At 36.1% G+C, this 27,612-nt stretch overlaps 1 protein-coding gene and 1 pseudogene across 1 annotated transcript in view; one reads left to right on the plus strand and one right to left on the minus strand.

Moving 5' to 3' along the window:
- Positions 1-27,612, plus strand: part of ADGRL4 (adhesion G protein-coupled receptor L4) — a 112,128-nt gene that overhangs the window by 45,401 nt on the left and 39,115 nt on the right. Inside the window, exons 3-8 of the mRNA XM_049616929.1 lie at positions 12,685-12,837; positions 20,034-20,183; positions 20,711-20,781; positions 22,016-22,195; positions 22,311-22,494; positions 23,808-23,924. Coding sequence (XP_049472886.1) covers positions 12,685-12,837; positions 20,034-20,183; positions 20,711-20,781; positions 22,016-22,195; positions 22,311-22,494; positions 23,808-23,924 — 855 coding nt within the window. The remainder of the gene's footprint in view (positions 1-12,684; positions 12,838-20,033; positions 20,184-20,710; positions 20,782-22,015; positions 22,196-22,310; positions 22,495-23,807; positions 23,925-27,612) is intronic.
- LOC125912481 (transcription factor BTF3-like) lies at positions 26,457-27,340 on the minus strand (annotated as a pseudogene).

Genomic DNA, 27,612 nt, shown 5'->3' on the forward strand with positions numbered 1-27,612 from the left:
AAGCCCCACGTCAGGATCTGTGCTGACAGCTCAGAACCTGGAGCCAGCTTCAGCTTCTGTGTCTCCCTCTCTCTCTGCCCCTCCCCTGCTTACTCTCTCTTTCTCTCTTTCTCTCTCTCTCTCTCTCTCTCTCTCTCTCAAAAATAAATAGACATTAAAATTTTTAAACAGTTTGACAATAAAAGGTGTGTGACATGCTCAGGTATGGGTGCAAACAAGAAGATTCCATATTGTGATCTCCTCATTGAACAAGCATTTGTTGTGTATCTCTTATGTACCAAATATAAACAAATGTCCAAATATACAAATATCAATAATTTATGGTCTTTTTCCTTGATAATCTCACAGTTTAAAATGAAGGACCTATTTGTAGAGAATCCATCAACTTATAATAGCAAAATATGGGAATCTTATTTTAATATTCATAAAATATGAGACAAGCTTTTCTGTATACCATAGTTTTGCATGTCAGGTTTTCTTAAGGGATGGTAAGCTTCTGTGGCAACTTTTCTCAAGTAGATTAGTACCATATTTTGCATTAACCAAAATTTGCTATTTGATTAGTTTTATGTGGCCATAGATTTTTAAATATGCCCTCACCACTATTGTACTTTATTTTGTACATATTGAGATATCTGTGAGATTTGCAAGGATATGTCACCAAAAAGATGGAAAAATCATTGAAATTAAATTTCTGTATTCTTTTCTTTCAACAAATAAAAACTATGTATGTTACATTTACACACACCTGTACATATATGTATAGATATATTAGTTTTAAAGCAAAAATACATAAATGACATTTTAGTATAATTTTTGAAGAATGTTTGATATGATTTATGGCAAATATCTAAAGAAAAAGGTGTCATTCTGACATTGTCAAGATAAAGTTTATGCTTGGATGGACAAGACAGGGAGAGAAAGAATCAACAGTATCTTCAACATGGTTCTGCACAAGGACTTGTGAAATAATGGTGTAGATAAAAAGAACTTGAGGAGGCAAAATGGTTGTCATCTTTGCAGAGGAAGGTAATAAATTTAAAGTTTACATAGTTAATTTAGGGAATTGTTGGGAGACTTTAGGAATATCTAGTAGCTATTGAATTAAAATGCAGAGAGATCAAGCGTGGAGGGAAAAAAAAAAAAAAAGTAGGAGTGTCCCCAGGGGTAAAAGATGAAAACACAAAGTGAATGTAATCTCTGAGAAGGACAAAGGGCTGCTAACTGAGGCATTTTAGGGATGCATTAAATGTTTATTGCAGATAGCCTGCAATCCTGCACATGCTTTGCTCTCAGGGCCTTGTACTATGATCAAGGGATTTAAAAAATGAGTGTTAGGCTTTGACCTACCAAAAATTAAAAAATAAGTTAGGTTTGAGCATTAAACAAATACTATTTTTTAATATCAACCAGTCCGATATCAAGATGCACCTATTGGCTGGTAGAGAAATAAGTTTTGAGTTTTTTGCCACTTTTTTCTCAGCTATTAATACAGTCATATATCTAGGAATGGATAATAAAATGTACAAGAATAGGTGAAGTTGGGATCATCAATGTAGGCATCAGGAAAAAATATTACTCAGACACAGGACAAGCAAAATCTTAGTTTAACTAAAAAAAAAGAAAAAGAAAAGAAAATACAGACAAAACTGATAGTTTTCTCATGTCAGTACCATTTGTCACGCCTAAATGTGGTAAATATTGAGGTCACAGTTACAATCACAAGTTATGGAAGGCAGCATATCATCATTATACTATGTACAGGTGGATGACAAAAATAAATTTTGTCAGGACAGGAAATTCTTGCTCCTCTATACCTATTCCTGGTACTCATCATCAAATACATATTTTTGTGCTTGACTAAAATTAGGTAACCACAGGGGCGCCTGGGTGGCTCAGTCGGTTAAGCGGCCGACTTCAGCTCAGGTCATGATTTCACTGTCCGTGAGTTCAAGCCCCGCGTTGGGCACTGTGCTGACAGCTCAGAGCCTGGAGCCTGTTTCAGATTCTGTGTCTCCCTCTCTCTGACCCTCCCCCGTTCATGCTCTGTCTCTCTCTGTCTCAAAAATAAATAAACGTTAAAAAAATTTTTTTTTTAATTTTAAATTTTTAAAAATAAAAAAATAAAAAAAATAAAATTAGGTAACCACATTTCTTTTCTGCAGTGTGTTTTACTTGCCCACTGTACCCTATTCTCACCTTGATCAAAGTAATATCAACTCTATGAACCCTATTATGTCCCTAGTATTATTAGTTTTTCATTTCAGTAAATATAAGAACCCTAATTGTTTCTTAATTTACACATTCATAATCATACAGTCATCATCCAATTGCATTTATATATTGTAAGGATGATTGTCCACCATTATTATACCTCAGTCTAATCTTCCTCTGTATTGAGGCCTGTATACAAAATACATTATTATTTGATTAGAACACTATGTTGAATGTTTATTTGACACAGAGTACATGGGTGGGTGATCTAATATCTGAATCCATGCATTTCTACAAATGCTTTGCACTCCCATGAGCGAAAGATTTCTTTAGCTGCTTAGAGAGAGAACAATAGGATCAGTTATTTTATCCCAGTAACTTACACATGCTACCCCACTGTCTCTCAGTTATGTTGGTGAGGATCTGATACTATTCTAATCATTTTTCCTTTGTTAACTGGTGACTTTTTTTGTAACTGAGAGCTTGTAAGATTTTTCTCTCTATCATTGATTTGATTTTCCCCTTGAATATGTATTACTTTAATGATTAGAAACAAAAATCAATAAAACTAGTTTCTCAAAACGTATTTCATAACCATCACTTAAGTACCAGAAAGATTATACGAGTATTATTCATCTTTACTATTATAGTTAATAGATACAACAGAATGAAAAAAAATTAGAATCATTGATTCATAATCTGAAATAAATGCATGAGGATTTTTATCCCACCCTCTGCGGCCAATGAGCAAGAGAAGTGGTTTCCAGTGTCTAGAGAAATAAGATGGCTTGTTTTCTTTCTGTTTGCCTACTCTGCTTAGACTTGGTTTTGCTTATTTGCTCTAAAATGTGTGTTTTAATAGCTCTGACAAAGGGCCAAAAAATGATCATAGCATAAAATGGGAACATTTTCGTAAGTGCTACATTTCCTTCAGAAAATAAGTAAATGCAAAAACAGCAACAAAAACCATTCTATACATTGGAAGGGGGATGCATATCCTTGGCAAAATTCCCAATCCGTATTCGAAGGCATACTTTTCCTTTCAAAAACCTTAAAATGATACTTGTTGCTTCAAACCTTAATATTCCCAAGATAAGTACAAACCGAAGAAAGTCCATAATTGAGGAGGCTGATAATGATGATTTTTCTCGGTTCATTAGAGCATTGGGATGAGAAGAGTATTAATTGCCAATGCCACTGGACACACACAAGCCCGGCAGCCTGCCATGGGGAGAAATAGAAAAGAGAAAAAAACAAAACAAAAAACAAAACAAAAAACCTCTCCCATTGCTTCACCTTTGACATAGAGGCCCTGTTTCACAAGGAATCACATAATAGTTATAGTCATTTTAGTGTTCAAATTTACGGAACAATACTGGAGATCATTACCAGAGGGAAAATGTGTGTAAGAGTGATGCGCTCTTAAGGTTCTGTGGCTTTCACATTGTTAGAATCCATCTGAGTCCCGCCAATATCTCAAGTGCTTGGAAAAGAGAACAATATTTTTTCTTTTTTAATTATTTTTATTCCTGACTGAGATCAATGGATTAAAAAATGGAATAGAAACTAAAATCATGCTCAACTGCTAGAAAGCCAGTGTCTTACAAACCCAGTAAAACTTCATTATACAGAAAGTAATACAATTATGTGGTTTGTTGCCAAAAATGTGTCATTACCTGGATACTCCACAGCACTCTTGAGTTTGGAGAATTAGATGCCCATTAATTGTGCCTTGTTTGGAAGAACACTTTATGGGGGGCCTGGGCGGCTCAGTCCGTTGAGCGTCCGACTTTGGCTCCGGTCACCACCTCGCGGTTGGTGAGTTTGAGCCCCGCGTCGGGCTCTGTGCTGACAGCTCAGAGCCTGGAGCGTGCTTCAGATTCTGTGTCCCCCTCTCTCTCCACCCCACCCCTGCTTGTGCTCTGTCTCTCTCTGTCTTTCAAAAATGAATAAACATAAAAAATAAATCAATTTAAAAAATTAAAAAAAAAAAAAGAACACTTTATGACAAAGTACTCGTCACTCTACACTGCAGAGATGTAAGGTAGAGCCAGGTAGTCTTTAGTATAAAAACTGTGTACAACAGAATTTCTTTTTAAACTGCATGATTTAGCCTATCAGGGGTTTAGTTTCATCATACATAAAATAGAAATAATACCGATCATTGTGTTATTGTAACAATTAAATATAATGAGCCATCCAGCAGGATGCATGAGAAATGTTTCCTCTCTTCTTTCAGATTATTAAGATATAAATCATGCTGATCTAATTTTTAATGTAAGCCCATGGTAACAAAATGAGTAGCTAACCACCAACCACAGGAACAAGTTGACCAAAAATATGCTAAAAGAGGATTTTTCTGGCATATGCATCTGTGTATTATTTTAAACTCCTGTATGGTTTTCGGGTAAGCTGGATTGAACCATGTGGAACCCCAAAGATTTTTCTGGCCAGCACTGGGAACAAATATAAATTAAAAGGCTTCCTTGGTCCTTGTCCTTTACTCTCACATCCTAACCTCTGGGCTGTATCACTCAGTTGGTAGGAAGATCAAACCCAAGTAAAAACATATAAGAAACAACAGCAACAACAAAAGGAAAAACAAGAGTGCAGTAAGGTGACAGCAACACTCATGAAAACCATGGAGATCAAAGCAGGTTGAGTCAGGAGAGTGGGCCTACCCAAAGAGAAGTACAAAGACAGCAGGCTTGTTTCTTGCACTAGAGCTGAATAAATGCCAGGCTCTTGATTCTGATGCATCCCCTGGAAGAGGAGGAAGCCTTGTGTTTTACCTGGCGATTAAACAATCTATGGCTATATAGTTGACTGCCCAACTGTTAATACTCCTTTCTAAATGTCCTAAAGGCACCTCAGTCTTTCCGTGTCCAAAAGGAAACTCTCTCCTTAGCCCCTAAGGAAGCTCCTCCTCTGCCTCCCCCTGTCCTGGTAAGTGGATCATTTTGTCAGTGAAATTCCTCCAATTTGGAACCTGGGAGTCATCCCTACTTCCTCTATCTCCAATTAACTCGTGTCCTATTAGTCTCCAATCCTCACCAATGTTTTAGAAATTATTTTATTATGAAAAATCCAAACACACAAAAGTAAAAATAATAATAATAATATAAAGAACCACATGTAACCATTATCCAGCTGATACAATTTTTTTTTAATTTTTAAGTTTACTCATTTATTGTGAGAGAGGGAAAGAAAGCATGAGCAGGAGAGGGGTGGAAGGAGAAAGAAAGAGAGAATCCCAAGCCGGTTCCATGCTGTCAGTGCAGAGCTTGATATGGGATTCAATCTAATGAACTGCGGGATCGTGACCTAAGCCAAAACCAAGAGTCATACGTTTAACCCACTGAGCCACCCAGGTGCCCCTAAGTTAGTTCTTCATGTCTTGTAGTGTTCTGTTGGGTCTACTTGGATCTTAGCTATTTTTCCTTATATTTCCAAAACTGTTTTGAAATCCAAATCTAATCCGATTTCTCTACTACATAAACCTGATGATGGCTATTTTCTTACCCACTGAATATAGTCCCAAATTCTTAGCAAGTGTTTTCTCAGTTCAGGCCACGCCTACCTGCGCAGTTTCTTGCTCTTCATCTCTACCCTCATACCCAGTGTTCAACAATATAGCTCTCCTATAAAATATGCTGTTCCTACAGGCCTCCAGACATTTGGGGAAGCTCTTTCCTTTGAAAGGATTATTGGGGGCTCCTTTCATTTAAATTCTTTTTTTTTTAAGTTTTTTTAAGTTTTTTAAGAGAGAGAGAGAGAGAGAGAGAGAGAGGGAGAGAGAGAGAATGAGTGGGGGAGGGGCAGAGAGAGAAAGGGACAGAGGATCGAAACAGGCTCTGTGCTGACAGCAGCGAGTCCAGTGTGGGGCTCGAACTCATGTACCATGAGATCATGACCTGAGCTGAAGTCAGACCAACTGAGCCACCCAGGCACCCTAGTTTGTCTAATTTCTTATACTTCATTGCCGTTTCCAGCATCCCCTCCTCTTCTAAACCTTCCCTACAAATAACCTTCACCCTTCTATCCTGAAAATTTGCCCAGGAAACCATTCCCCTGAGTTACCACTGCACTGCTAAATACCTCTTATATTTGTTACACACACTACATTCTAATAATTTGGGCCTTTGTACATCTTCTCTCCAGTAGCCGTGGATCCTGTTATGTAACAGGCTATGAGCACTCCTTTGTGCATGGAGTGCTCAACTCAGTGTGTTAGACATGAACCACTGAAAATTTTGGCTGAAAAAATGTTACTATTTCTCCTTAACAGTTTTTATAACTTTTAAAAATTTTATTTCCCACTTAATGGTGTTACAATGAACTTTTCAAGTAATACTCTAATCTAAATATTTATTTTATTATGCCACACAAAGGATTCAGTATAGAGTTCCAGAGAGTGGGTAGCATAACTGGTAAGTTGATTTGAACAATGGAAATAAGAGCACAAAAGAAGCAGCCTTCTGTTTTCCTATATGATATCCACCCAAAGAAACTTTCTCCTTGAGAATTAATTATTATGAAGCTGGACACTGGAAAGCTTAAGTCTATTTAAATATTTCACATTTGTATATTATTTCACAAAGATAATTTCTTGCCTATCTCCACTATCTTGGGGGAAGTGAGGAGGTTACTTCCAGATAAGTGCTATTTTACGAAACAAGATTTGACTGGGACCATTAGGGAATTAGTCCTTATTGTATATCCAGTCCAGAAGATTGGGCGAGAGATAACAAAATACTTTTATTTCCCAATTCTTGATAAGAAAGCTAAAAGGTCAAGTGCTCAAAACCACACAGTAGAGAAAGACACAAAACTCATTGTTAATCTCTTTTTTTCTGCCTATTCATAATGTCACCCAAGACTTTTAAAAATGTGTTGAGGTCCAATAACATATTGCCATGTTTAATTTACTTTTAGAAACATAATCAGTTGATATAGTGTCTCATTTTCTTGGACTCTTACCAATACCTCAGACCTAGTGAGTCCTTTTTCTCTGTATTTTTGCATATCATTTTTCAGCTATAGGCCACAAGGGATAAAATCTTCATCGTTCTCTATATTACCAATAACTGATCTGAGAGCACAATTTCTTTTAAAGTTAATATAAACTTCTCCCAGTATGCTGTAAAAGGAGTCAAATTTTGAGATAAAAATTGAAACTTTTATTTTAATAAGAACTCAATTATATGCTCCTGTGTTAACTTGGTTTAGAATGTGAACTCTGACAGCAGGGCACATATCCTGACTTTTTGATTAATTTTTACTTATTTCCCAGTATAGACCATATCCACATTTGGGAACTAGGAAACTCCATAAATATTTGAGTAACTAAATGATTGAATCAAACCTAGTGTTATGAGATATTTTTCTTTTACTTGATTTAGATGATTGTGTTCAATCTGTGAGCTACTCTCAGTTAATTTTAATAAACTAGGTTTTTGTGTGTGTACATAAACAAATGCTTGCTCTGTGAGCGTATATGTACATATTGTCATTAGAGTTGTGTAAGATATCTCTGTTTACAGAATAAATTAATAATTAAATATATACATGTTAATAAAGTATTAACTCTTCAGCCCACTTTATATAAAGCCATTCAAAATTTCTCTGACTTTACTGTCAGATTCTCAGCAATTTTTCTCAACTCCTCCAGCCTCCATGTGTTTTAGCTAAGGGTTGACAAATGTCTAGCCAAATGCTACACATGAACTAAGTGTTTTAAATATGCTTTTTGAATTTTTAAAAATGTTAATCCTTTAGGTAAAGTACGTACTTCCCAGTATCACAAGCCATACTGCCTTCTGTTATCTGACACTTGGTGGAGTCACCTACCTGGCCTATAGAGCATAGAGTTTTGAGAGCTCAATCTTTGTTCTTATCTATCTCTGAGTTGTTGGCCTCTCAGGGGAGTTCAAAACTCTTCTCTTGCTGCTCTGTCCTATTTATACAAGAATAAATCAGGTATTATGCTGGGGTTTAGAGCTTTCAGTGAACAAGGGATTAGAGAGAGGTGTCTATTAAGGTAAGGTAGAAAGAGGCCTGATGCAAATACACACACACACACACACACACACACACACACACACACAAATCTAGGTGCAAGGCCTGGCCTAGCCCTGCTCTAGATATTAGAGACAATGTTCTTGCTTCTCGAAGGCTGACTGGTTTTTCTCTTGAACTGATTTTTTTTAAGCAGTTGAAATGGTAGTATGCCCATTGTAGAAATTTAGGTGTGTGCTCAGAGCAAAAGACACTCCAAAGTGCTTCCTTTGTTTTAGGAACAGGCCTCCCTTGGGCCTAGGAAAGGAGTCTAACACAGAGTCCTACAAGTCTTACCATGAAATAGATCTGAATTGTAGGACATCCTACTAGTCATTAAGATCTTATATTTGTTGAGCTTTGGACCTCATCGTTAACAGTCAAGATCAGGTCTCAAATATTCAAAAGTCTGTTCACAGAGATCTTTTTTTTAAGGAAACTGTATATTTCCACATCATAAAGTGAAATAACACCATCTTGTTGATATTTCAGCTAACTTAAATAACATGTAATTCCTAGGGGGGAAAATGTTAATATAATGGTACTGTGTAAAGCCATATACAAAACTAGATATTTTGCATCTGAATTATGTTTCAAATAAAAATGCCTCAAGAGATGAGTGGTTATCTTTGTGTAATGGAGTTACAAATGATTTTTCTTTTCTTTCTTTCTTCTCAGCGTTCTTCCAAAGAATTATAATGAGCAGCATTAAATTACTGAAATTTTTAAAAACTGAATTATGGGAAAACTAATTTTGAGAACTTAGAGATTCTCTTTTTGTAAATTATTTATTTATTTTTGAGAGACAGAGTCTGTGCGAGATTGAGAGAGAGAGGCAGAGAGGGAAAGAGAGAGAGAATCTTAAGCAGGCTCCTCACTGTCAAGGCAGAGTCCAGTGCAGGGCTTAAATTCACAAACCGTGAGATCATGACCTGAACTGAAATAAAAAGTCAGATGCTCAACTGACTGAGCCACCCAGGTGCCCCTACAATATCTTTATTTTTATAGATGGATAAAGATAAGTGATTTAAACTGGTTCCCACAGTTTGGAAGCTCCATCTACACAGAGAAGGGATGACATTACATGCTAGTGGCCAAGTAGCTGTTAAGAATCTTAAGCAGAGTACAAACAAATTTCTAGCAATTAAAATGGTAGGAGTATTATTTTTCAAATAATAAAGACATTAGCAGCCTGTATATACTGCTTAAAACATGCTAGGCTCTACTCTGAGCATTGTCTGAACATCAATTTCTTTAATCCTCTTGACAGTCTTCTGAGTTAGTCACAATGTATTTTCCATTTTACAGTAATCTTTCTATCACAGTGACTAGCACATAATAAACACTCAATAAATGGGAGCTTGTTACCACTATGAACTCTTTTTATAATGTATTTAAGAAAGATGAGATCATTTCAACATTCAGAATGGTCCAGGCTTGAATCAGACTTTGCCACTTATTGTTCGTGTGCCTTTGGGCAAGGTAATCCAACTTTTTATATTTCAGTTTTGTTTGTAAAATAGGAATAAAGTCTGCATCATAAGGTTTATGTGAGGATTAAAAATGTGTGTCAGATAATGTATATGATGTGTTTAGTATGGTGCCCTGGTTCGTTGGGAGCCTTCAGTGAATGGCAGTAATGTTAGTCATACAACCCTGTTTTATAAGGTGTTCCCCTGGAGGCTCCTGGGTGCCTCAGTCAGTTAAGCTTCCAACTTCATTTCAGCTCAGGTCATGATCTCAGGGTTGTGAGATCAAGTCCCACCTCGGCCTCTGCACTGAGTGTGGAGCCTGCTTAGATTCTCTCTTTCTCTGTCTGTCTGTCTGCCTCTCTCTCTCTCCTTCTGCCTGTCTCCTCCACTCACACTACACTCTGTCTCTATAAAATAAAAAATAAATCATAAAAAAGGTGTTCTCCTGAAAACTACAAGGTAGAAAACTGCCCTGCAGTTAAGTGGGAGTTGAAAAGACATCAACGACATTATTTCCTTCTCTTTCCATAACATCTTTTAATAGTTCCATAATATGAGGGCACCTGGGTGCCTCAGCCAGTTAAGCGTCCACCTCTTGATCTTGGCTCAGATCAGTCTCAGGTTCATGGGTTTGAGTGATAGATGACTTTTACAGACATGACCCATGACTCTCTTATGCTCTGTTCAACCCTAGCTCCCTACCTGGATCAATACAGAGAGTTTGGAAGGCCTCTGGGGTGGTGGAGTCATTACATTACACAGGACACCCTGTGTCCCTGAACCATTGATTGTGGAAAAATTACCTGAATACTAACCGTGGTGTCTGTCTAGAGCAGTCAATAATCTTTTTATTGTACTGAGCCATTACATGTTTAGATACATTTATAGCAGTTAGTCTATTATAATTAATATAATAATTCAAAGTGACAAAGCATATAAATGGGATTTGCAAATCTTACCTGACCTGTCCACAGTAGTCATTTTTGAAAAAAGAGAGGAATTCATCTTTAGTTGTCTGCCATATGTTAACTTCTATACTTATATTCTTAATGTTTGAAAATGAGGAAGTGGAAATAAAATGTAAGTTAAAGATGAAATGCAGGGGCGCCTGGGTGGTTCATTCGGTTAAGCCTCCGATGCTTGATCTCAGCTCAGGTCATGATCTCACTGTTTGTGACTTTGAGCCCCACGTCCAGCTACACACTGGCAGTGTGGAGCCTGCTTGGGATTCTCTCTTTCCCTCTCTCTCTGCCCCTCCTCTGCTTTCTCTCTCTCTCTCTCTCTCTCTCTCTCTCTCTCTCTCTCTCTCAAAATAAATAAATAAACTTTAAAAAATAGAATTTGAATAAAGTTTCCATTTTCCTTCTGAAATCACTACTTTGATATCTTTCCATCTTGCAAAACAGACCCATAATTCATTTGATGAATTCTTATTATACATTTTAGCATTTTTAAATAATTCTCATAGAGGCAGCAGGATGCAACAGTTAAGAGAACAGGCTTTGGAACCAAACTACCTGGCTCTGCAACTAAATAGCTGTGTGATGTTGGCAAGTTACTTTTCTCTCTAGTCCTTATTTTCTTCAGCAGTTAGCATAACAATGGCAGCTACTTCCTAGAGCTTATGTAAGGATTCAGTGAATTCATATTTATAAAACAGTTGGAAAATTCTCCAACTCTTAGTCATCACTAGATGTCTGCAATAGCCTGTGTGTGAATTAAATGTTAAACAATTCATTCTTTAAAGAGAAATTAAATTTGGTTTGATAAAAACGGGGGGTAAAAATCAAAGGCATTTTTCCAACTTTGTTTTTACAATTCCCTCATGATTTCTCTCTGTGTTCCCCAATTAGGCTTCCCTGTACCTTCAGAAATGTTTCAATGACCTTCTGCTTGCATCTTTGCCCAACATTCTGCCTTCCTGTTAGTGACCTTCCTGCTCTCTACCCAATACTTATCTATCCTACATTCACTTCAAGCTCTTTCTCTGTTTTCACATAGCTTTCTCTTCTGTGTCTTCATGTCCACATTTCCCATATAATTTATTTTAAGGATACCAGTCACTGGATTAGGGTCCACCTAATTCAGTATAACCTCAACTTGATTACATCTGCAAATGCCCTGTTTATAAAGTCATAGTCAACAAGACACAGGCTTAAGACTTGAACATATCTTTTTGCGAGACATAATTCAACCTACAGCAAGATTTAGTGCCACCTGAAAATATTTTCTGTCTCTTCCAGTCCCTCATGATCACTATGGAAAAGCACGTACTTTTGGTTTTATTTACTTGACAGATTATATCAATTTGCTTTCTAATTTTTACAAAGGGCTTATGAACCTATATATTTTCTGATAAGTTGTATTACAATACTATTAGGCAAAACCTTGGACGATATAATTTTTTTGTATTTGTGTACTCTTCTATAGGACAATAAAATGCACATAGTAATGAATAAAAATATTAATGAATAAGTGAAGAAACCTAGTAATGCGAAATTCTTCTAGGGAATAAGTAATAAAGATAAATGGTACATGATTAGAACATGTCAATTTGTAATCTCTGATTTTTTAACTTACGATATGCTTTTGACTAATTATAAAGAGAATTATAAACTTACAAATGAGTATATATGTATTGACATTATTATAATTAAATTTCATATAAAATCTGGAAAATGTCCCAGTATACATCCGATAACTATGTTCCGTGTTTCAGAAATAAGAGATTCTATTTTGCTTTGCAACAACAAAGAAGGCTTCCCACAGTAAATAAGAATAACACAGGGTGGAATGTCGATCGGACCATTAATTTTTCCTAGAAATTGACATCGCATTACCTTATACTGTTTAACAGTCACAATTCCCAAATCCTCGTAGGAAATATTAGAAATCAATTTCAATTATATAAAAATAATGTTTTAAATTGATATGTCCACAGATGATAATGAGTGTGGAAATTTGACCCAGTCCTGTGGTGAAAATGCCAACTGCACTAACACAGAGGGAAGTTACTACTGCATGTGTGCACCTGGTTTCAGATCCAGCAGTAACCAGGACAGGTTTATCACAAATGATGGAACCCTCTGCATAGGTAAGTTTGACTACCTAACTTAAAATCGGTACCTCTCGGGGCGCCTGGGTGGCGCAGTCGGTTAAGCGTCCGACTTCAGCCAGGTCACGATCTCACGGTCCGTGAGTTCGAGCCCCGCGTCAGGCTCTGGGCTGATGGCTCGGAGCCTGGAGCCTGTTTCCGATTCTGTGTCTCCCTCTCTCTCTGCCCCTCCCCCGTTCATGCTCTGTCTCTCTCTGTCCCAAAAATAAATAAAAAAACGTTGAAAAAAAAAAAATCGGTACCTCTCACTTATTGCTTATTACCTCCAGAGATTAAATAATATTTGAACCAAATTCTGCCAGTCTTTGAGCGTACCCTAGATGTGCAGTACTTTTAGAAATTTCATTAATTCTTTTAGTCTTCTAACACTGTTTAGTCAGTTACTATGGAATATTTATCTAAAGATGTAAGAAAAAAAAATCAGGGGAGAAAATCAAGCAGTTCATAAGAAAAAAAATCATGAAAGTATGAAATCTAGTGTGGTGGCAAACCACAGGATAAATATTTACACTTGAGAATAATATGTTAATTCAAGAAAACTACGATTTGCATGGCAAGATATTGATGCTTTTATAAATATGCACTCTGAGATGGGCTCTACATTTTCTCAGAAAATGTTCAGAAAGGCATTACTTCTAAAAGACTTGTTCTAGGGGCGCCTGGGTGGTTCAGTCAGTTAAGCATCGGAGTCTTGGTTTCAGCTTAGGTCTCATGGTTGTCAGATCCGGCTCTATGCTGACAGAATGGAGCCGGCTTGGGATTCTCTCCCTTTCTCTGCCCCTCCTCTGCTCTCGCTTTCTGTCTCTCTCAAAATAAATAAATAAACATTTTTTTAAAATAAATAAATAAAAGAATTGTTCTACTGCTTTTAGTATTGTCAGCTGAAAGGTAGTTACACTTAAGATCTGCATTAAATTTTTCTAAACACTTGAGTCCTATTTAGAAAATCATTTCAGGTTTACTAAAATGTTTTCTGGAATGATGATAATAATTTCAATTAAATCCCTAAGTGAAATATTATTCTGAGTCTGAAGAGAGTATCTAGAAGTTTTTTTAATGTCCTTCTGTTGTAATTTGGTCATGCATTTGATATATCAGATCCTATAGAATTTGGATTAAAGTCTGAGAAAAAAAAGATTGTTTTGGAAATTCAAAAAGTTGAACAATTTTCAGGGGCAAATTCTCTGGGGCCAAAGACTTTTAACTTTAAAAGTAAGTTATAAATCATCTTAATCACGGTTTATACAACACTGTCCAATTTACCAACAACTAGTATAATTAATTATGGTTGATACTAATCTGCAAAATGAATACATGAACTGAGACCCTGAGAGTGAAATCACATGGCCAAGAGAAGATATTTTATTAGAACTCATGACTCTATATGCAACGTGGCCAAGGTAATATGCTGCTTTCACTTTACACAGTTAGCTAAAAGAGAGATACCCAGGCTAATCTACATCACACTAAAGCTTTGCTTAGTTCCCTACTGAGATTCTCCTTAGTGAGCTAAGGAGAAGTCTAGCTATGTTCTTATTAACACATGAGAAGTTAGGAGACAGTGTTCAAAGAAACTTCATCAGTGAAATGTCTCCATCAAAGAAATTATCCTGTCTCGTGTACCTGTGGTTCATAACATTTACTCCGCTATATAAACAGAAAAGAGTTTGTTCTCCTCATTTGACCTCTAAGATAAGTGAGGGCTACTTCTGATTCACATGTTTAGGTAAAAGGAGGATTAGAATCACAGTCTTGTATCCAGAAAGCTACAGGAGGCTAAAGCAGGTGGCCATCTACATCTTATGCATTGATCTGAATCTTGCAAGTGCAGAGGATCAAGTTTTGCAAGGGCATAAAAGACTTAAAATATGAGACAATTGAACGATAACTTCACTTTTAGTGTTTGCAGCAAAAAATTTTATTGGAATATAGCTTTACAGTATATTCAGGATCTAGTCTATGAAGCTCCCCAGAAAACTTGTAATACCTCACCATTTGATATTCTCAAACCTCTGCTCTTGTTGCTTGTCTTCTTAGAATGTTATGCATATGTGTGTTTTAGCTTTAGTAGTTAAGTTCTAATTACGTAGCTCTGTAAGCTTTACTAGAAATGTTCCAGTTAGTGAAGAAATATAACTCACAACATCTTAATCACTTAATTTTAACTATGTTCTCCATTCCCTCTTGTCTCTGGAAGACATCAGTCTTTTCATCTGATCATTTTTACTTTTAATATGCTTCAATTCACAAAACGCTGTATTTCTCTGTCTGTGTTTCTTACAAGTAGAGAATTCCTATATTAGAAAAAAATTGAATCACAGACACAGAAAAAACACATACACACAAAGATGATTGAATGCCAACGTTTCATGGAGGTATAACATATTTGTAATTTATGACTCTTTCTCCCAACACTCATTTATTATTGAGATACTATAGAATGCCCCTAAGTTTTGGTTAATTCCCTTTTTAGCTATTTTAAGCAATCAGTAAACACAAGAACTATATTAAAACCCAGTACCCAATATTGAGTCCTTCAGTTTCTACCTGTTTCATTTGATGGATTATTCACTGAAAAACTCGTTCTCTGGAACATTGTTATTTCTCACCAATTTTGTTGTCCTTAAGGATTAAGCTTTTTTTTTTTTTAATTTTTTTTTCAACGTTTATTTTATTTTTGGGACAGAGAGAGACAGAGCATGAACGGGGGAGGGACAGAGAGAGAGGGAGACACAGAATCGGAAACAGGCTCCAGGCTCTGAGCCATCAGCCCAGAGCCTGACGCGGGGCTCGAACTCACGGACCGTGAGATCGTGACCTGGCTGAAGTCGGACGTTTAACCGACTGCGCCACCCAGGCGCCCCAGGATTAAGCTTTTTTGAGAAGTAGAACAGTTGTATCTTTTTTTTTCTCTAGTCCTATAGTAATTTTCATTGTGCACTATGATAATCTTCAGGAGAATTTGAACAGAGAACTATAATTCTGTTTCCTTTTACATTAGTGTATCACCCTGTACTGTGTTGCCTCTGATTTGAAAGTTTACCTGATCCTTAAATTTGACATGTCTGGTAATTATAGTCATTAGGAATCTCTAAAAATAAATAATGAAAAACTCCAATTCAGGGCAAGAAAAGACCCAAGCAAAATTCTTTGCCTTTAGTCTATATTCAAATACTATTGGCCACAGATAAGATCATTTTGTTGCAAAAGGATTTGAGGCAGATTTAACGTCCTGTGTATTTGCCTTCCCCTGTAATTACAGTAAAACAGAATTTCAGATACCTAGCTTCCTCCCAAGAGACCTGGTTCCAGACTTGCATTTCACAAATGGGAAAAAAGAGGCATCCAATAGGAAAGTGGTTCTCCCAAGGCCAAATGAGTAGAACCTAAAAGCTTCACATTTACTAAGTGCTTAAGACCAAGCGTTTACTGCTTGTAATTTTTTATGCCGCATTGCCTTGGGTATGCTGATAATTTCAGATTTTTTTATGGCTTTGGATAATATTAACATCCAGTTTGTCTTCACAAATTACTTTCAGTAATTGAACATTTTATCTTTTCTTCGCAGTGTGTGAGTTAAACGTTAGACAAATCAGTTATTGATGAAAATTGTAAGAATCAAAACAATCATATGATCATGTTTTGAAAGAAGATTATGATAAAACACTGTTGGGTTGGCTCATTGTAGACATGAAAAACAAGCACAACCTCACTAATGAAAAAGTACCAAGTGAATTTTTTCATGTGCAAACCAAGCAAACAATTGTTATGATGTGCTTACGTTTGGCAAAATCACCTTATTAGTATTAAGCCCAGTGTTAGGTTGGTGGTAGAAAAAGTGGATCAGTTATTAAATATGGTATGCCAATTCTAGCCTGACTGAAATAATTCCAGAGTAGCAATTTAACATTTATTAAGCTGAGGTGGGGGTTCTTTTCCTCTTTTACATCTCTGGGGAGTACCAAGACATGGCAGTCTAATGAGACACTCATTATCAGTCTGTTTTCTCCAAACTTACATATTCACAGGGCTCCTGCTATTAAGAAAACATGCAGTCTGAATAGAATCACTGGGCCTATTATATCTTGGGCACTAGTTCAAAACACCTTCATGTACATTTCCTCATTTGTTTTAAAAAAGAACTCTTTTGAAGTAAAAGGTATTTTTTAGAGTATTACCCAAAGTCACAAAACTAATGAGTATTACAGCTAGAATTTGAGTTAAGATCCTCTACAGGGCCCATCCTCTACAGGGCCTTTACCTGTAAGAAGGACACATAGTGATTTGATTAGATCTCAGCTAATGAGGCCCTGCAAGAGAATGCTAGAGAAGTTAGTGTAGGTCTTACTGCAAAATATCACGTTCATTTTGGTAAACCAGTTGCATCTTATTTGGGCATGGCATACTCTTTCAATATCTGATGATTCTGTCTACATTACTCGGTTGCAAGGGGCATAGAGGGATATCCTGACACTAGTAGAAGCTTTTTGACTAGTCTGGTACATAGCCAATTGTCACACACTCCATTATTAGGTTAGATTCAATAAACTCTACTACCAAGGCACAGAATGAGAAGGATATCAAATTCAGCCAACTGCACTTACACATTTGAGTAAATAAGTTATAAAAACAAAAAGTATAAGCAAGAAAAGTATAAATAATCTGGAAAACAGTCCTTTAATGGGATGATTAAGATTTTTAAAGGATTACTTTGGTAGGTTAATTAATATTCTTGTATAACATTTGGAGTCAGAATATGAAAATTTTCATGTTAATCTTGAATGCTGGTCTCCCAAGCTACTACCTCCTTATTATTTTTGATTACTGTTTTGTCACTTGGTGAACTTAGAGCTTGAAATACCCTACATGATCCAAGGCTGACATTCTGGGATGATAACTAGCAAAGTGAGTGGTGGTAGAAAGGCTTGAACTAGAGCGGAGACCCCAAGAAGCACCACAGGCATGGAGGATGCACAGGGAAAAACTGAAACACCGTCAGTTACGAACACCAACGTTATATATACCTGTGTCCAAAATGCACAAGAGAGGGTGGAAATTGAGTTTGCAAAGATTTCTATGTTGCTTAGACATTGGGTTTGGGACAAAGTTGCCAAGAAGAGTTGCACCTTTAAATAATTTTAAAATTAAGAGAAATCAATACCTCATTTCCTGTTAGCCATATAAGGCATCTAAAAATATGAAACATGGGCATGGGGTGCCTGGGTGGCTCAGTCGGTTAAGTGTTTGACTTCAGCTCAGGTCATGATCTCATGGCTTGTGAGTCAGAGTCCCACTTCGGGCTATGTGCTGACAGTTCAGAGCCTGGAGCTTGCTTCGGATTCGTCTCCTTCTCTCTCTCTGCCCCTCCCCTGCTCACACTCTCTCTCTGTCTCTCTCTCTGTCTCTCTGTCTCTCTTGAAAGTAAGTAAACATTAAAAAAATTAAAAACATAAAATAAAATAAAAATATATAACATGGGCATTCAGAGAACCTAAGTTTCTTATTCATGAAATAAATGATTCTATCTATGATGTCACATGGGTCTGTCACATCTTCATTGGGGTGTTATCCTATTTGGATACAGTACATGCTACTTCTTCAGCCATGATCCAGAAAGAACTACTCTTTAGTTTTCTTATACATATTTTTTTCACTTCATTGATGTCATTAAAAATAATAACGCTAGTCTGCACTTCCACCTGGCTTCTTTTCTTTACCCTAACCTGGAATCCTTTAGTGGATGGTTCACTAAATCTTAAGAGTCAACCTGCTTTTGCTCATCTCCTACTTTATTTTGTCTTTGTGTGTGTGTATGTGTGTGTGTAGAGCGGCAGTCTTTAAACACACATACGCAGAAATGAGAGGAAGAGCTTGAGGGTACCAGGACGATATTCCTGTTTCTTTAAAGGTAGTATACTTGGATTCCTGGGTCATACAGATTATGAATATACAGACTTGACAGAAGAATTAGGAGTTTCTCATCCTTTTTTTTTCAGGCCTGTGAATTGTCTTAATTCTAAGACCATTGCCTTTCTGGCTAATGGAAGTTTCTTCAAAAACTGCCGGGAGGCTCACTGTCAGTTCCAGTTTTGGGTGGTTCAATTTTTAATGGTATCCTGTCCCTTCATTACATTTTGGAAGTGAGAAGTTAGGATCAGCTACTTTTAAGATAACTAGCTAGATAGCTTTTTAAATTGGACTGTGATTACTACCCCCCCTTTTTTTATGACAAACAGTATTGTGGCACTCTATTAGTTTTTTTTTAATCAAATTTTATACGTAAGATTACAGGCTTATTCATTAATCTAACACAGAGTATCTCTAAGATGTCAGAGCCAGGCTGAGAACTCAAAAATCTTTGTATTAGTTTAAGGTAATGATTTGGACTCTTCCGTTCCTTGGAAGCATTCCCTATTGGAACTCTGCCTACTGGCAGAGTATTTATACTGCATTTATAACTTCAAGACATATTTCACTGCAGTATGTAAAATTTTAAATTAAGAATATAAATTATGTGAGCTTAAAACCTAACATTTTTATTGTGACTTTGATAGATGGCTACTGAAAATCTAAGACTTAATTCTGCACAATTTGTTACTTTATCTATGATGACTGTGTATTAAGAATCATAGTAAAATATAACTTGGACAAAATTAATAAATAAGTTGTGGTAAAATTTTAAAGGAGTCACATCACACATTCTGCTAATTTTTAGGATAACTTACTTGCAAACAAGAAGCTTTGGAAAGAAAGTGGGCTATTCTTTTTTATCCTCCAGATTACCCTAAACTGAGTTTAGCATAATACTAGAAAACAAAGAATTTTTGATGTATTTTAAAAATTGGTTCTTTATTAAATTAGGACAATGTTAAAATTGTCAATGATAGAAATTCATTTAATGGCTTTGGGGATGACTCATTCTTTTCAGAAAATAATTCAAGAGTTTGGTTGTTCCATGAAAGGCAGTTTTTAATACACTTTCAAAATGGATTGGCCAAATCAGGGTTTAAAAAAATGATATGCGGCTCTTTGCTCTGTCATTCTGCAAATGATGGGATTTTCATTGCTTTCCTGTAAAATTTGATATGAAATCATTAACCATACCTAATATTGTATCAGCAAGGTAGCAACTGTGTAAGTACTAAATAAAAATTTAATTTTTTAAATATTTCCAGATATAGATGAGTGCAGTGGATCAGCTGCCTGTGGTGATCATGCGGTATGTGAAAACGTGGACGGTGGGTATAATTGCTCCTGCAAGGAAGGTTATCAGACATCCACAGGAAAATCTCAGTTCACGCCTAATGATGGCACTTACTGCCAAGGTAAATTATACGATGAAATTTTATGTATTATCGAAGAACTGTATAAAATATAATACTGCACAGTAGTGAAGTATACAAAGAACTGCATCTTCTAAGAAATATTCCAGTATTCCTGTATTGTCTATAAAATGAAATAAGAAAAGCTATTGCTTTATTTAATGGAAGAGGTACACCATATGTTTCATATAGTTAACATACTTTGTTCTGTAGGGTGACTACAATCTTCCATTTTGCCATAAAATATTGTGTATTTTATTGAGTAAAAATAAAGAATAGATAGAAATAAATAAGGAAAAATAAATGAATGCAATGAAAATAAACACTGTATTTTATTATGAGTAAGATTCTTTAAATAATGAAAAGTAAATAAATGTTAATGAAAAAAACAAAAAATGAAAACAAAACTCAAGTGTTAAGAATGTGTTTTTAATATTTAAATAAGGGAGCAAAGTTATTAGAATTAATATAGTCATCTTAGGAAAAAAGTATTTTTAAACATTTACTATATACTCTTTTTTCTTCTACAGAAAATGTGAGTGCAGACTGCCATCTAGATAATGCCTGTATTGCTGCAAATATTGATAAGAGGTTAACAAAAGTAAGTAAACTAGTTGTATTAAGAATTTATTATATTTTGACATTTTGGTTCCAGTTAAAATCCTTCCTGCATCACATGTAAAAAAGACTAACAATCAGGGGCACCTGGGTGGCTCAGTCAGTTAAGCATCCAACTCTTGATTTCAGCTCAGGTCATGATCTCACAGTTCGAGAGATCAAATCCCGTATCAGGATCCATGCGGACAGTGTGGAGCCTGCTTGGGGCTCTCTCTGTCCGTCTCTCTCTTTCCCTTCCCTGCACTAGCACTCTCTATCAAATTTTTTCAACACTTTTTTTATTTATTTTTGGGACAGAGAGAGACAGAGCATGAACGGGGGAGGGGCAGAGAGAGAGGGAGACACAGAATCGGAAACAGGCTCCAGGCTCCGAGCCATCAGCCCAGAGCCTGACGCGGGGCTCGAACTCACGGACCGCGAGATCGTGACCTGGCTGAAGTCGGACGCTTAACCGACTGCGCCACCCAGGCGCCCCTAGCACTCTCTATCAAATAAATAAACATTAAAAAAAAGTAACAACCAGTTGATCTTCTTGTATTTACGTATAGAGATTTAAATAATTTGTTTGAGTCATAGAAAGGAGCAATTCGAAAATCCCCAAAGCATTGAAGACTTTTAGATATTTAACATATATTACTTTTTCACTATTAGTATACTGGAAAAAAATTTTTAACATACAAAAAAAGTTGATGAATAAAATAGTAAAAACATACTTTGACCCCAGGCCCATTCCCACATTCTAAGAAGACATAATGAATGCAACTAAGTTTTGTACTTCAAAGGAAATATTTCAAAGAGTAAATAAAGTAGGACATTCACAAAATTATTGTCATGTGATTGAAAGTGTGACTCTCAACATGATTAACAATCAACTAAAAGCAAATTTCCAATATATCACACTGTAAAGAATTTTCTCGGGTTGATTAAAATCTAATTCAAATTAAGTTATAATTTTTCAGAACTTTTAAAAGCTAATGTTTAAAGGTTATTAATTCAAGCATGCAGTTTCTTTTCTAAAGCAATTTCTGTGCTTTTTATTTGGTCACCCTTTGTAAATAGTTTCAAATTTTAGTGCTGCATGTTATGGTTTAGGTGTAGTCTGATAACTTACTAATACATAGCACAAGAAAAATAAACTTAGGATAAATTTGACATTCTTGAAAAGCTCCAGTACTACTCTAATTTGGTTTCTTTTCTCTGGACTCATTTTTGTACAGATTAGACACATAAAAGAACCTGTGGCTCTGCTACAAGAAGTCTATAGAAATTCCATGAGAGATCTTTCACCAATGGATATAATTACATATATAGAAATATTAGCTGAATCATCCCCATTACTGGGTGACATGAATAGCACTAATTCAACCAAGGACACTCCTTCTAATTCAACTCTTACTGTAAGTATATTGAGCTTTAACTCAATATAACTGAGCTTTAAACTTTCCCTTACATCTGTGATTCATGTAAGATTCCAACATTTTTTTAAAAGACACACTATTTTTTTTCTAACAGGAATTTGTAAAAACTGTGAATAATTTTGTTCAAAAGGACACATTTATCGTTTGGGACAAGTTACCTACGAATCGTAGAAGAACTCATCTTACAAAACTGATGCATGCTACTGAACAGGCTACTTTAAGGATAGCTCAGAACTTCCAAAAGACCACTCAGTTCGATACTAATTCAAGTGATATAGGTAAGAAGCCAAGGTCAATTTCAAAACAATAGTGTTTCCCAAACAAGCCATTCTAAAAAGGGAATGTATTTAAAATACTGCTAATTGGGGGCGCCTGGGTGGCTCAGTCGGTTAAGCGGCCGACTTTGGCTCAGGTCATGATCTCGCGGTCCGTGAGTTCGAGCCCCACGTCGGGGCTCTGGGCTGACAGCTCAGAGCCTGGAGCCTGTTTCAGATTCTGTGTCTCCCTCTCTCTCTGACCCTCCCCCATTCATGCTCTGTCTCACTCTGTCTCAAAAATAAATAAACCTTAAAAGAAATTATAAAAAAATAAAAATAAAAAAAATAGAATACTGCTAATTGAATTGGCAGCTGTTTGATCAATGCAGAAGCTAATGGCAATGCACATTGCAAGAGTAATATGAATGAAGTATGAATCAAAAGGATGGGTACCTAACCATTGCCTCCTTCGTACCTTCTGCACCTTATCCTATTCCTGAGCTATTTAGCATTTAAATGCTCAGAGTACAATACTCCCTTGTCATTTTGAGTTAGTCATCTCAGGACTTCTTAGGGTCTACCTTGACCAAAGACAGTTCTAGACAGATTTTCTGATATGAAACAATCAACATAGCAAACTAGAACGTTTCCTCCTTCATGCAATCTCGTACTTAGAACATTCAGAATCTTGAATCAAAGTGAAGATGCCTATAAAGTTGTTCTGAGGAAACAAAGTATATTTTCTGATAATCATTGCATTCATCTATATTGTATTGTCTGGGAGACATCTTGCTGTGCAACAGCAGGTAAGCAAAAATCACTCTGTTATATCAGAGTGTTATATATACTTACCACTTACTCCAAATTAAAGTAGCAAGCTTTATGACTAATATATAGGAGCCTTGCATTTCTGTGATGTTCTTGCATAAAAAAGGTGAACTACCCCAGGTAAAGAAATTATCACTCGAGAATTTAACTCAATCACTCTCCATATAGTAAATTATAGACACCATCCTCTATACCATTGTGGTTGCTTATCTTTGATTTAGTAATTATAGTTTATAGCTCCCTGGTGTACATACATATTTTGTCTTTCATTTAACTCAATAAAGATTAAATTAAACCATGAGTGCTATGGTGAAATTAGAAAGTTAAAACTTGAGTTAGATTTTTAGATATAAACTATAAGGTCCAGGCATGTTCAGAATGTGTTCATTCTACCTACCATAAAAAAGTTGAAATACAATAATGATGGATAACAATGTTCCTAACTAAATGAATACACTGATTAAACTAATTTGAGAGAATTTATGATTTTCATGATTTTGTTTCAGCTCTCAAAGCTTTCTGTTTTGATTCAAATCACATGAAATATATTCATCCCCATATGAATGTGGATGGAGATTATATAAAGATATTTCCAAAGAGAAAAGCTGCATATGATTCATATGGTAAGACTTTGATAGTCTTATATTCAATGTCAGTGATTTGCAATAAATACTTATCATGCCTTTGATTATATCATATATACCCATGTGATTTCTTATAGCAAATATTTGATGTTTCTATACAGAATTTCTGTATTTGTACTTGAGATTTTCATTCTGATATAAATACGTGGTGAGAATTTTAGCTGCCAGTATCTGTATCCATCTTGTGTTATGCCCAATCTCTGAAACTGTCTGATATTGTTGAAATTCTAATGAAATATATAAAGGAACTGTCATTTCATTCCTTGTTTCTCATCAGTCATAGGTGCTATAATTTGCATAGAATTCTTTTAATATTTCTTCTTCAGCAATCCTTCATATTCCTCATTGGGAGACTGAATTTGTGAGTGTGTGAGGAAGACAAATAATGTTCAGAAAGACAGAAAGTTATTGTTTAGGCTTGGATTTCTTTCCCACTTGTCATTTCTTGGTCTTTGTACAGTAAACTTTTCAACTGGCAGGCTTTCTTAGGAAATGGAATCAGAAAATTCCAGTACCAGCAGGTGACTTGATGATTATCTAACTTAATTTCCTCATTTTATGGTTACTAGAGCAAAGGCACAATGAAGTTAATGGATTTGTCTCCATGCACATCAACAAACAATACAGAACCAGTACTAGTAGGGAGGAAGTTAACAAAGAAATCAACCCTGACCAGCTTGTCTTTGTCACCTAACCAAAGGCAAGCAAGCAGCTATTTTAACCATTTATCTGCTCTCTTAATGCAACGCCCTTAGGAAAAAAAAAAATCTCTGCCAATAGAAGAATTGTTTTTGTTTTCATATAGGTCAAAATATAGTACCTAGAAAAGACATGAATTATAATAGCTTCTCAAAGAATATGTGGGTGGTCATAAATATAAATGAAAAGCATATTTAATAACACACATATGGTTTTTTATAGATGTCATTTCATAAATGGATGTGTCTTTTTTTTTAACATCCTGCACATTCATTCTCAGAAGAATATCTTTTAAAAAAATTTGTATGACACTAATATGGGATTTTTTCCTAATCTGTTGATATTATCCTTTTTTTTTCTTGTCATTTTTATACAATAGTAAGACACGGAAGGCCACAAAACAAAGAAAAAATAACTAGGCCATGCTACCATTGAACTCAAGGCTCTTACCCTATTACATCATATTCTAATTCACCAAGCACACATATAATTTTTAGGAGCAAATCCAAAGACTGTGTTAAACTGTTGAAATTTCAAAAACAATTTGAGTAATGTTTAAAAGTTAAGAATAAAGCCATTGACAATACTTATTATAGTGACAGATGATGAAATTGTCATGGAATTAATATCTCGAAGAGATCCTGTCTGAATGTATGATAGCTTTGTTATATTTGAAGATCACACATGCAAACTCTGACACTTGAAAGAGACCATAATATCAGCTCTCAACAAAACAGGAGGAGAAAATTTGATCTCCTTAAGGGCTGTATCTTAAAAATAAGGGCAAGTCTAACAAACTGATAAAACCTGCTTTATGATGTCTGCATGTGATGATTCATTTACCGATAAAAACCCATTAGTAAAACACAGGCTTCAAGTTAAAATCTGCATAGTGTCATTCATAGGAAAATAAGGAAGGTTTATGGAGAAACAGGTAGATTTTTAGTCTTTTTTATAGGCTGAATTTTAGTTCCTGTCATTAGTAAATAAACTCCTCATTTACTGAATGAAGGTACATACCTGATAAAGGACTTAAAAGCTAGATCAGGCCGAGATTTAGTGTGAAACCTCTAAGAATTAGAAGAGGTTCAGATGAGGAGAATGGACAGATACTGAAACAGTACTCAGAACAGAGGTAACAAGGGATTTGGAAGCATTCTATGCAGCAAGAATCACATTTTACCCAAAGTCAAAAATTAATGTTAAATATTTTCCTTGAGAAAGGAAAGGAGTGATTAACAGACTTTAAAAACCCATCTTACCTTTTCGGGGCTTCATTTGGTTTTGGACCACCTCTTACTGCAACTTCTGAGAAGTCACTGCAACATGAAAGGGTCATCCACCAGACAGGGTCAAGTTGACCTCAGAGGTTTTCAGATCCTGCTTCAGGCCCTGATCGGTCTACAGCAAAGGCTGGACTAGTTGCCATCACTCGGAGTCCTCATGATGTCACTAGCCCAACCATGTGAGACTACTTCATTTCTTTCTTTCATATAAGTTTTCTTAAGCTGACAGTTCAAGAAAATACTCTTACCTAATACACGTAGATTTCAGCAACCTCTTAGCAATGTTTCTTCTCTTGTGATACCTTTTTAGATAAGATAGAAAACATGAATCATGATATACTTTGGCAATGTCTAGCTCACATACCCATAGCAATGTCCAAAAATATTATTCATTAATGTGATATTGTGATGTGGAAGGACTCAGGTTTGTATCATGGTTCTTTGTTTTTTGTTTTTTGTTTTTTGTTTTTTGTTTTTAATTAACCTCGTTTCAAACTCTATTCCCAGGCGTCTTCAGCTTCATTAGCTGCAAAGAGTGAATTGTGTATAAACAAACACTGAAAATAGTTGTGGTATCCAAGGGGCTCAGGCTTAAATATATTAGAGATCTAGATTTTATCAGATCCGTGAACAAAATTTTAAAAAGCAGTCATAATATAAAATAGCTCCCAGGGCACCTGGGTGGCTCAGTCGGTTAAGCGTCTGACTTGATTTTGGCTCAGGTCATAATCTCGAGGTTTGTGAGTCCGAGCCCCACATTAGGCTGCGTCAGCACAGAGCCTGCTTGGGATTCTGTCTCCCTCTCTCTCTGCCCCTTCCCAACTTGCTCTCTCCCAAAATAAATAAAAATAAACTTAAAGAAAAAAGATTGAAAAGGCAGCTCCTAATAACTTCTTCAAGTTTTATCTTCTTCAGAAGTTGACTCAGTTCAGTTTGCTTCATTCTTGGAAGCTTCATGAAAGTTCTCCACAAGATCTGGAAATTTATTCTCCTCCTCATCCTCTCCAGTAGCAAATGGTACTTCTCCAGCCACAGACTGTGTGGGCAGAGCTTCAGCCAGTCTTCTTAAACTAGTCAGACTGTCTGCACCAAGTTGGTTTAACACACTGGGTTGGATTTCTGTCAGCTGCTTCGTCTCACTGTGGCCTGTGATGGTGAAAGTGTTTGCTGCCAGGGATGCCTGAACTTTAGGCTTGTTAAAGTGGATCTCTGTTCCTTGGTTTGTGAACATTTTCACTTCTTCGGTACCAGAGGCATTGTTTACCCCTAACTTCTTTAAGGAGAACTGAAGTGTTTTATCATCTGCTGTTGCCCTTCTGTGAACCACCTTCTTTAAGCAAGCAGTTCCTCTCCCAGTGCACAGTTGGACAGTTTGGCGAGTGTCTCCTGGTTCATGATACTTTCTTTCATCTTGTTGGAGTGGAAATGGCACAGCATGGGGGTCTAGGGTTGACACTCGGGGGTCTCGGGAAGACCACCTGAGATTAGGTGCACATACATGGGGATCCAAGATGGCAGCTAGAGGGCACAGTTCTGTGGGTTTTTTGGCGATGTAACCAACATTTGTATTTATGGTTTTGATTGATTGATGCCTGTCACATTATTTGCTGGTGTCACAAATCTGAGGGAACAAATACAGAGTTCTTTGTAAATTGTCCCAGTAATCTAAAGCCAAAACATAA

This window comes from Panthera uncia, assembly GCF_023721935.1.
Source record: "Panthera uncia isolate 11264 chromosome C1 unlocalized genomic scaffold, Puncia_PCG_1.0 HiC_scaffold_4, whole genome shotgun sequence".
Classification (NCBI taxonomy): Eukaryota; Metazoa; Chordata; class Mammalia; order Carnivora; family Felidae; genus Panthera; species Panthera uncia.